Below are 12,274 nucleotides of genomic sequence, written 5' to 3'. Positions count from 1 at the left end.
AGAATGTGCTAGATATTGAAATTGTATTCCTGCAGTTGTGATAACAAATGTACCAGACATGTGAAACACAAGAAGTTTGTAGTCCATGAGGAGGTCAAAATTATTTTCCCCATAAATATGTCTTGACCCTCTCAACAGCCCAAGTACAAGCAAACGCCACCCACTCAATTGTACTATAATATTTCTCTGAATCTTTGAGGTTGCATGAAATAAGGGCAATAGTGTGTCCTATACCCCTGTATACCTGTGTCAAAACAGAACCCATTCCATTTGTGTTGGCCTTCACAACTACTGAACTTTTATCAGTAACACAAAAAGGTTGTAAGTAAGGAGCAAACCTAATCATGTCCTTTATGGCACGAAAAAGCTTCATCCTGTTCTTTAGTCCATAAAAAAATGTCACGCTTTTAAATACAAGACCCCTTAAAGGTCCCCGGTTATGGCATAACCATGCACAAACCTGATGTAATATTCACTCAGGCCCAAAACGTAATGAATATCTATCAGTAGGAGGTGGTGCACCGATGATGACATCAATAAGAACATCCTTGGGCCTGATACCCTCAGCAGAAATAGTGTGACCAAGATATTCAAATTCTTTAACTAGGATTTAAATAAGAATGCCGACTTCTTCTTCGAATCAGCCATGCCTCTTTTACAAAGAATACTAAGAACCTGTTCCACGTTAAGATTAAATTCTTCAATATCATTAGTAAAGGTCAAGATATCATTTTGAAATGCCTGAACCACTTTGACACCTTTAAACAAAGAATCCAAAATGGTTTGAATAACACTGGCAGTGGACAACAACGCCAACCAAATGGTAATCTCAAGTATTTGAAGCCACCAAAGGCTATCATGAAGGTTGTCAAATCCTGTGAAAAACTGCACAATAGAACTTGGTAGAGGCTGGCATGAGATCAGTGATGTAAAGCAAGTAGAACCACCAACATCCATTAACATCTTTTGCATCTTAGGCAGAGGATGACAATATACTGCAATGTTCTTAGGTCACAACACAAACACAACTTTCCAGACTTCAAAGCTAAGACTACCGCTGCAACCCATTCAGAGGAATCTATAGATTGAATTATACCATCTTTTCATATGTCATCCAACAATTGCTTCAATGTATCTCTAACACTGAGTGGTACAATCCTGGGGTTATGTTTAACAAAAAAGGCACCAGATTTTAATGTAATGTCATGTTTGACTCCTCCGACACACCCAACATTAGGCTTGACAATTTCAGAATATTTGTCCACAATGAATGTATTATCTTTCCCAGTGCTATCACATTCCATTTCAATAACTAAAATAGGCATGTTACCCAAAAACAATGTTTCAAAATTATACAAAATCTATTACGATCACGCCAGCCTACTATATCTCTACTTTGGGAGCTACATACAATTTTAGTGAAAATTGTGTGCCCCTTGAAATGTAAGGTCAGGGGTGTGGAATTTATTAAAATATCTACTTGTCCAGTGGACAGGTTGCTTCTCAAATCTACTTGTCCTGTAAAAAGATCTACTTGTCCCTTTGGTGCCATGTAGTGTGGCGACAAATTATGGCAGCAATCTCATTATGTAAGTGCTCTGATAATAGCCTCTCTGATTATGTCAGGGCTACTACCATAGTAGGGCTTAAATACTTGCAGTTTCAATCCCTACTGTAACAATTTCCTTATTTTGCCACCTTTCTGCAGATCTGCATACTGGGGCTGGAGGAAGCAGTAAGCAATAGTTCTAGGGCTGGAATGCCTTTGAGTCTGCAAACCTACTAACCTGCATGTTTTAAAGATTTTTACCAGCTTCTCTCTAATATTTTCCCATAATAAGAAAGGTTGGACATTTACTCCTGACAATGGCAGAATTAGAACTTGTTCCAGGGTTGGGAAGAAAGTGGCTGGAGGGAAAATGAACTTGCAAATGCTCAATAGATTTTTACATGAGCAAATCTACACATCGTATTTACCCATGCTAAAATACAGTTCACAAATATTTTATAGGGTACAACATATACCATGGGTGCACTTTTGTGACTTTCTTTAAGAATTTGGGGCCACATGTAGGTAGGTTCAGATTTGCGACCTACAAATTGCGAGTCGCAAATCCGAATGTAGGATGGTGTCCCTGACACCATCTGTGATTCGCAAGGGCTTCGCAAATGCCCACCTCATGAATAATCATGAGGTGGGTCGCAATTTGCGACCCCCTCGCGAATGGCGGCCCTCACAGGGATGGTGGCCTGCTGGAGACAGCAGACCACCATGTCTGTGACTGCTTTTCAATAAAGCAGTTATTTTTTTTGTAATGCAGCCCGTTTTCCTTAAAGGAAAATGAGATGCATAACAAAAATGAAACGTTTTCGTTTCATTTTTTCAGAGCAGGCAGTGGTCCACAGGACCACTGCCTGCTCTGAAAAAATGTTTACAGTGACATTCACAATGGGGAAGGGGTCCCATGGGGATCCCTTCCCTTTTGCGAAAGTGTTAGCACCCATTTGAAATGGGTGCAAACTGCGATTGGTTTGCGCCCGCGTTCGCGGTCACAAAACAATCCTACATTGCACTGCGAGTCGCAATTAGGAAGGGAACACCCCTTACTAATTGCGAGTCGCAAACCCGTTTTGCGATTCGGTAACCAGGTTACTGAATCGCAAAACTGGGTTTGTGCATCGCAGTGTGCTTTTTGCATGTCGCAAACAGCGAAAGTCGCTGTTTGCGACATGCAAAAAGCTACCTACATGTGGGTCTTGGTCCCTAATTAGGTCTGGTGTTAACAAAGACATTTTGTTTTTATTAAACTTCTATTTCTCTCTCTTTCGGCCGGCTTTACTGTGAGCGATCGCATTCTGCTCTTCCACAAGGAGCATATTGGCACACAAAGTAGTTTTGTTCAGTGTCAGGAGCTACAGTGGCAATCAGTGACGTAACGAAACTGGAGGGTGCCCCTTTGTAAAGAACATGGAGGAGCCCCCTCTCCAGACTCACTCAGGGCAGGTGCTGTGCTGAAGGGGCCCCCTGGAGGGCGGCTGCGGGGCCTTTGTTATGCCACTGGTGTGCTTTTAGAGAGTTCAAAAACTTTTTTGGGGGGGTTTGCCAGTGTTTGTTACAATGTTGAGGGCCTGGTAGCTCCCACAACAATAAAGTGTTACAAAAGCCATGTCAAAACAAGACACGCATTGATGAAACTAAAAGACTTATAAAAATATGTCAGATCAGTTGCCTTTGTCAGTGTTTGTTTATTTTCATGCTTCCCATAATCGTGTTGAAAATGGTTACACTGATTTTCCATTAGAAATATTTTTGGGAAATACTAGCATGCATCAACACATTTTACTAAATGACACTTCATTTACATATAATCAGAGAGCATTCTGGGAGCATTAAACTTAGCCTCATAGCCTAAACTTTTCAAACATGTGTATACACGTTTTTTTTTTTTTGTACTGGAACCAACGTCAGTAGTGAAGTGTGACCTTAAAACATTTATTTACAGCACTCACCCTAATAATGAAGACTTTCAAATAATGAACCATAAATACAAGTTCGAACAGCATTAACTTTTGGAAACACATTAACTCAACTGCAGAGAGTTCCACTCTCTGTAATCAGGCAGCCAAAGGGTTTGTGCTGCAGGGGGTTGGGCCTACTTGTCCCAAGGACAAAGTAAACATAAAAACTTGTAGCCCTTGACCCCAAACAAGATGTCCCGGGCGTCGGGCGATAGGAATTCCACATCCCTGAAGGTGTCCTGAAAATATCCCAAAATTTCAATATCTTGGCCACCACAGGCCTTTGGATGAACATTGGACCTCATCATCTCCTTGTTAAATTTATTCTTATATAAAAAGGTAGCTTCAGACAGAATTGCTTTTGTCAACCAGAGTCCACCATGATTTCCAATCCAATCTCACCAATAAGAACCATATCTAATGGTGCACTAAATTATACATTTTCATTAACACGACATTCACTAGCAACTGTAAGTACCAAGCTATCAACAGAATAATCTTCAAAATCCTCCACTGCATCTTGACCTTAAAATAGAAGTGTTCCTGTTACACTGCAAACTCCCTAAAAATGGCCAATGTTTTTGCATTTGTTGCATTGTTTCCGACAGGGGGACCTATAGGTTTATTCCCAAGTGGTATTCTGACCACATCCAAAATACACAGGTTTCCTTTGTTGCATAAGAACTTTTCTTCCTTTGTCAAACACAGAATTGTTCACTTTAGCAGAAATAATATGAACTGTCTTTTTGCCTGGTGTACCATCAGCTATGGCATTTGTGGACCTAGAAGAATGTTCAATGCTTTTCTCAACGTCTAACATGTCTGTCAATGTAGTATCCTGCAAGCCAAAGGCTGTTCTTGGATTATTATTTTTTAACAAAAACATTTGAAAACAAATTGGTCTCTGAGGTGTCAATGTTTTCACCAAATTCACATTTTGACACTAAATGTGTAAAATGCAAATATACTCATCTATGCTGTGATTTGCAAATTGTTTCCTTTTAAAAATCAGCTATGTAGCTCCAACATAATGCTTGGTTGCTCAGTAAAACATTCTCCAAGCGTTTAATAGCCTCAGTATAAGCATCCCACTGAATAAACTTCCAAGCTGGTGGCTCAGTCAAACGCCTCTTGACCTGCATCTCCTGGCATGCTGGTTGAATGATTTTTTTCTTTCAGGGGCAAGATCTTTCCCATCAATAGCGACAATGTACTTCTCAACCATTCTAAACCATTGTTGCCATTTTACACTAGGTTTTACTGGGATTTGCAGGGAAAAAAAAAAAAAAAAAAACTTGGTTGAAGTTGAAATACCTGATTAGATGCCATAAAGAAAGCCACCTGCTAAGAGGCCACAAAATAAAATGACCCTACTCCCAATGAAAAGAGCACAAACCACTTGTCTGCAGCCTGAAAACTAAATAGCCACTTTGCTGCAAAGAGCTCCCAAAATAACGCAGGGTGCTTTTCCAACTTTTCAAATGTGCACCGTAATATTCTCACCTCAACAAGCACTGTGGGATGTGACATAAAGACACAGACACACCCACCCCCAACAGAGATGTCCCAGAATATACTTCAGTTATGAGGCACTCAAGCAGCAGCACATGCGACTGTAGAGCGTGCACAGGAAAAAGTTGTAGAAACTCTTCACATCAATAGAGTTGTAAATCACGCTTATTGTATACACATACAATATAACCTGGTACAATACTCGTAAACCACTCTCTAAAGCTTCACAATGTCTCTCATAATGGTTTCCCAAACCTTTATTTCTCAATATTCTATCTAGGCTTCACAAATGCATGATGTCATGTTTCTACATAGCTAAGTGAGATAACCATACTTATCTAAACCCAACACATTCCCCCGATAAACTGATCAAATTAAACATATAATAACACAAAATGGATAATATAAATATGCTAATAAGTGGAACCCGATAAGGATCGATCTCCACATAGCTATTCACAAATATAGTCATTCAACTGTTTTGGTAAATTCACCTTCCTACCAAATCTCCCAAACTTTCTTTTTGACTTGACTTTATCACCATCATCTGTTGATTGATTGTCCTTGTTTCAGTGTCTGAGAAAGTAGAAGTAGAGGGAAAGAGAGACATGTGTGAAGATACATCTGTATTACTTAGAGAAGGTGCACTTTCGATCCCTTGTAGAAGTCCTTTCCTCTGCACTATGCTTTTCCTGTAATAACTAGCTATAATTGGATTTAGAATTAACATGTGATCTTGTTACACACAAGAAGCGAATTAGAAAACACTTTTTCTACTCTCAGTGGACATGAAAACTTCTCCTCTCTAGCCAATACACCTGGTTTTCGTACTCTCGCCAAATCGCTTACTACCACATTAACGTCTTTGCAGTGATTCTTACCATCATAATATTGTTTATACGCGTCCTCTGTCTTAATCAATCTGTTTCTCACTGCATTTGGTGACCAATCTACCTTTCTTGAGTCTGCTAACCCATCCTAAGTTGTCTTTGGAAATAGCTAACCTTCCCCTTATAAGGTGAAAAGGGCTGTATCCTGTAGTGTTGCAAGGAGTAATCCTATATGCCCACACCACGTGTATAACCTTCTTCTCCCAATCTATCCCAGCATTTGCAGCTAATTGTATGGTTCCTTTTATTATCTTGGAGCAGTTGAAAGATTCAACTGCTCCATTTCCTTCTGGGTGATATAATGACATTGTATGTGCAATACCATTTCTTTTAACAAACAATTTTTTGGCAGACCTTCCCTTATTAGAACTTTGTCAATGAAATTTACTATTCTTTCTGAATCTATCCTAAACACAATTTCTGTCTCTGGCCACTTTGAAAAATTATCTATTATGACTACAATAAACTTCTGTGTATCTTCTTTTTAATGGGACACTTTATGTCCATGCCTATTTTCTCCCCCAAGGCATATTTGGTGCACTTACAGGACATAAAGGAGGTTTAAAGAGGTCTTTGATTTTGTCTGCCTCGTTGCTTACATACATTCCCTCATTGCAAGCTCTATGTCTTTGTCCATGCCAGGCCATCAATATGTATGTTTCATCCTCATTTTAGTCTTTACAATTCTTAAATGGCCCTCATGGCACAACTTAAGTAACCTTCTCCTCAAATTGTTAGGTAGTATTAACTCACCATTCCTTAATAACTTTCCCGATAATAAAAAGAGTGTTCATGCCTTAGCTCACTAAATTTATATACATCCTTGTTCAGGACTCTTTTTTTGACCACCCTTCTACAATCCACCCCTCCAATTTTTCTCAAGAGGATTGTTATTCTGTGCATTCGTCCATTCCTCTGGTGTAATACCCTCAATCTCCTCATGTGCATCGGCAATGCAGTCTTCCTCTTGTTCACTCCTTGATATTTCTTTCAGAGGTATCGACTTAGGAAATCTGCTGTTCTGTTTTTTACTCTGGGCACATATTGTACTGTGTAATTATAGCCCAGCAGCCTCACAGAAAATCATGCTAACCTTGGAGATGCACTGGCCATAACTTTCGTGGTTAGTACCTTTGTGAGGGGTCTATGATCACTACGCAATGTTACACATGATCCCCACACATAGTGTCTAAAATGCTCAAGGCCCCACGTGCATGCAAGGGCCTCCCTTTCTATGACAGAGTATTTCTCCTCTTTGGAGATAATGCCCTGGGTGCAAACACTATTACTACCTCTTTACCATCAAGGACACTGTGTCAAAACTGCACCTAACCCCTGTCCAGTATCGTCAGTTGTAACTATGCTTTGGAGATTTGCACCAAATCCTTGTAAGGTTGGAGCTTTGCAGATCTCCTCTTAAGTCTCTGAATGATACTTTGCATTCCTCCGAACACTCAAACTTAATTGCACAATTTAAAAGTTGCTTGATAGAGTACGTTTTGCTGGAAAAGTCTCTCACAAATTTCAGGTAATATTTAGCAAGGCCTATAAATGCCCTCACTTCATCTGTACTTTTGGGAGATGGAGAATTCCTGATGGTTTCTACCAATTCTGGTTTGGATTTTATGCATTCCCTGCTCACCTCATGACCCAGGTACATGACTCTTTCCTTTGCTATTTTGCATTTGCTCATTTCTGCAGTAAGACCTCTCACTTCCAGTATCTGTAATACTTAAGGTTTTTTTTCCATGTTCTTTCCTAGTTTTGCCCATGACTAGCTTATCGTCTTGAAATAACATAACCCTCTTTAACCCCGTAGAAGTGGTATACATCAATCTTTGAAACATTGCTGTTGCTAACCCAAAGGGTGCAATCAAAAATAGGAAACATCCAGAGGGTGTAACAAAAGCAGTCAACCTTCTTCTATCTGGGTATAATTCAACCTGATAAAAGGCCTTTGTTAGATCAATAAGGCTGAACCACTTGACTCATTTGGTCATGGATAACATTTCATTGGTCTTTGGTAAAGGAAACTGTTTAACAAGAATATTTTTATTCAGATCTCTAAGATCTACACATAATCTTTATTTTCCATTGTTTTTTTTTTTTTAGCTATTACCAATGGCGCCATCAAACTGGACAATTCAATTAGCTCAGTTATACCCACAGCTTGTAGTTTGTCTAACTTTTTTGCCACTTCCTCTCTTATCGTAATAGGAATATTCCTTGCTTTGTGGATACAAGGTCAGCTTCATCCTTTATTATTATTTTGTGCTGAAACACATTAAGTTTCCCAACTACACCTGAAGATACTTTTGGAAAAATGGCCACAATCATTGACTCAACCTCACAATCTGACTGCACAATTAGGACTCACTGTCTGGTCGAATATCATTCCCAGATTGCCACTATCTATCCACCCGAAAACAGATGTTCCTTCCTTAGACATGTACAATTTTCCTTCCACTCTTCTATCTTTTGAATCCAAATATTGATTTCCTAAACTCTACCATGTTTATATTTACCCGTAAAACTTTTTGGTGAGATGTTAGATGGTTCTATGTTTTCTTTCAAAAAAGGTACAAATTTCTCGACCCATACATTCCTATTTACAGTTGTAAAAGGGGATCCCGAATCTTCTATTTTTAGTTTGACCCCCCCCCCCAAAAAAATCAATTTCACAGAGGTTTCTTTCTTTTACTTCCCATAGTCTCGTCTTGATGATTTATTATCATCTAGTCTTTGTTAACTTGGTTGTTTTTGAGAATTCATATCATCTGAGGGTTGTCCCTCCGAACTTTCTTCTCCACTAATGTTCAACACACACATTAGTGTCATACTCATCTGAATCTTCGGAATCAGGTTCTAAATCCTCTAAGACTTGGCCACTTTGTCTTTTCTTCTCCTGCATACTTTGTAGAAGTGACTTACAATGCTGCTCCCCGAGCATTTTTTATTATGTGCCAGACACTTCTCGTCATTCGCAAAATGACCTCTGTTGCCACACCTATAACATTTTCCTTGTTTATTAATAGTTTCCTCAGGATTTTTCTTGTCATCTCTATGTATTACCAATTTCTTATTGTAAACTTTCACTTTTGCCACAGTTTCTATCTCTTTTCCAGTTTTTTCTCTTTGTTCTAATATTACTGCTTTCGCACATTTCCTCTTTAGTTCAGCTCCTTTGACAACATCAATCACTTTCTGCAAAGGAGCTTCACATTTGCCCACAGATTTTCCTGTATATTAGGAGTTGCCGCCTGAATAACAATTTGGTCACAAATTAGTTCATCATGAAGGTCACCAAACTTACACTTCAGTGATAATTTTTTTAGTGATTCTACAAAATCTTCAATGGATTCTTCTTTACCCTGCTTCCTATGGAAAAACTTGAGTCTGTCTACTTCTGTGAATACTCTGTGTTTAAAGTATATATCCAAATCTTCTAGTGCTTTAGTAAATACATCGCCTTGACCTTGTACATTGGGTCTCTTGTTAATCCTGTTATAAAAACTTTCAATCTACATGGAGCGAAACAATGGAGCAATATTTTTTCCAGAGTGATATCATCATCATCAAACGTGGAGATGCAATTGCAAAAATATTCACGCCATTCTTCCTATTTTATTGAAGGTTTGCCTGTTGTCTTAAATGTTTGCGGTGGAGTACTGTTCCATGTATTTGAAGATACCATAAAGAAAGTTTTATAGTATATACAAAAAAAAAATCTTTAATGCAATAATACTTTAACTAAAGTGTGTTTCAGATTATTTTCTTTGTTTTTCTGTGTGCAGTACTTCCAGTAATTATGGTACCAAAGTATAGTAGATACACTTCTAATAGTTGTGATGTTAGTTCACTTTATATATATACACATTTATGTTAAATGTGAGTCTCAATACTTTTACTAATATGTAAAGATGGCCGCCAGTATTATTCACTTTTTTGTGGGTGATAGATTTGATCTTCAGTTTCAATATATTTCCCCAGAGTGTACAGATGGCCAACAGTATTTTCCAGTTTTCGATGGACTTTTTTTTTTTTTTTTTTTTTTTAAGCCTTATTTCCTTATCCCAAAGTGTAAAGATGGCTGCCTGTAATTTCACTTGTCTATGGGCGATGGACTTGTTTTTTATGCATGTGATCGTGCCACCCTCTAAATGTATTGTGCAGAAGGTAATTAGTCACACTTCTGTATACTGCTCATTCACATGAACAAGTTGCTGCTTACATTACCAATAGCTACGTGGTGGTATTGTTTTCCAACCACAAAGTTGTATAATGTGATTTATGTCACCACTCATCTTCAGAGTCTTGCGATGAGTCCATTCACATTAACGTGAATTCTTCACCTCACTGACAATAGTTTAAATGGCTCTTTCCATAATCGGCTGCTGTTCCTCTTCCAAGTGTAGCGATAAGCCTTTTCATGAATACGGGAGGGAGCTAATGGCATCTTGCTTGCGCATAGGTCCGTGTGCCAACCTAGCTCGTCGCCAATTCTTTGTGTATAAACTCTTTGCATCAATAAAGTTGTAAATCACATTTATTGTATGCACGTACATTATAACCTGGCACAATACCCGTAAGCCACTCTCCACAGCTTCACGATGTCTCTAATAACCGTTTTACTGAACCTTTATTTCCCATTATTCTACCAAGACAGCACAAAGGCACGACATCATGTTTCTACATAGCTAACATAACCATGCTTATCTAAACAAAACAAAAGTGAAGCGCGCACACTTCAAAGTCAGCTCCAAGTAACTGTAACTTTTCCAAAAGATGATATTTAAAAGACCGAAACTTTAATGAAATGGCATATACCAGAAAAGCTGATGAGAAGAGAGGCACTGCCAAACAAAACACAGGCAGAAATGTAGAAAATATGAAATGGAAATCGCTTTGGTGGGTTTAACAGACGTCTGTAATCCTCACTGTAGTCCTTTTAATCAGTCACTAATAAAATGTGGTAATTCAATGACAGAAGTATGAAGAGGTGGATAAGCACAGGTTTATTTGGTATTCCAGCATTCAAAGAGAATAAGCCCACAAAGCAACCAATACACAGAACTCCGGGGTAAACTGCTGTTCAGCAAATCCTTCAAATCCAGAATGACTCACTGAGCAACAGTAGGACCCTAACTAAAGCAGAATAGAATGCAATCAAGGAGTGACAAGTAACACCCAATACTTAAAGAAACTCACAAATACAACATACTTATACATCTGAAAATCCAACAGTGCTGTCAGTTAGATGCTTACCTAATCTTCACTGCCCTTCACTGTGCACGCACTATGCCACCATTTGTACACATTTAATTGTTAATTACAAAACAGAAGAATGGTGGTGAAGTGTAGTGCTCTCTTACAAAAGTGATATGTATTTTGCACTGTGGATATATTTCATCAGAACAGCAATACGTAGTAGAAAATGGGCTACACATTTACTGTTGCATTAGTTTCACAACATCTCGATTGTTCAAGATGTGTGAAAAAGCAGTGTTTCAAAATTGAATTATAGAAGTATCGGTAGTCACATCGTAAAGTACATATTTGGTACTGAGACCTATCAGTACCTTCCCATTAAATATATTGCAGCAGTGCTGAGAAATGCAGGTAGTCTAAGTTTCAAAATAAAGAACTGCAAGTACTCAGCACCAGACAGTACCTGTCCATTGATGGCACTGTTACGAAATACATCAGGATCAGCTCAACATCCACTGATACTGGGCAAATCAAGTTAATCTCCCCATGCCTAAAAAAAAAAATATATATGCCCTTGTATAATGCAATCAGTGCTCATATAAAGCGCTCATATGCCCTTGGGCCGAGTTTGCGCAATATAAAACTGTAAATGAAGGGCGAGCAGTGCACCGCCCACGAAATCAGAGGTCAAGAACAGTCTCTCAATGCGTTTCTAGCTCACCCGAGCATGCTTCAGCACTTCCTGCACCCGCCAATACCGGTCCGGGCCTCTGCTCCGTATCCAACGTGACAAACTAAGGAACACCATGCTTCGGTCAGCAGTGACCACCTGTCAACAACTTCTCAAGATTGTACGGTATTCCCAAACAAACATGTGCTATCCTTTATTTCATTTTTAACAGACGGCAATCGCCCAATGACTAAAGCGGACACAGCCGGAGATTGGGACGCGCACAGCCAATCGATCAAAAAGAACCATTGCCTCTAGTTTGTAGGAGTATTGCGATCTTGCATTGGTTAAAAGAGCTACGTATTCTGTGATTGGCTAGGTTAGCTCTCTTGGCTTTTTATTGACTCTTAGAACCGTCGGAGATTTGCCTTGGCTGGTGATTGGTTAAAAAGCAGTTTCACATTTCTTATTGGCT

The 12,274-nt window shown here is 38.9% G+C and overlaps 1 protein-coding gene across 1 annotated transcript in view; it reads right to left on the bottom strand.

Moving 5' to 3' along the window:
• Positions 1 to 12,061, bottom strand: part of MRPL20 (mitochondrial ribosomal protein L20) — a 77,726-nt gene extending 65,665 nt beyond the window's left edge. Inside the window, exon 1 of the mRNA XM_069241057.1 lies at positions 11,851 to 12,061. Within this exon, the coding sequence (XP_069097158.1) occupies positions 11,851 to 11,937 (87 nt within the window). The 5' untranslated portion in view covers positions 11,938 to 12,061. The remainder of the gene's footprint in view (positions 1 to 11,850) is intronic.
• Between the last annotated feature and the right edge of the window lie 213 nt (positions 12,062 to 12,274).

The sequence above is a fragment of the Pleurodeles waltl genome, chromosome 6 (genome assembly GCF_031143425.1).
Source record: "Pleurodeles waltl isolate 20211129_DDA chromosome 6, aPleWal1.hap1.20221129, whole genome shotgun sequence".
NCBI lineage: Eukaryota > Metazoa > Chordata > Amphibia > Caudata > Salamandridae > Pleurodeles > Pleurodeles waltl.
Note: the sequence above shows the minus strand (reverse complement) of the source record. Positions and strands in the feature narration are given on the sequence as shown.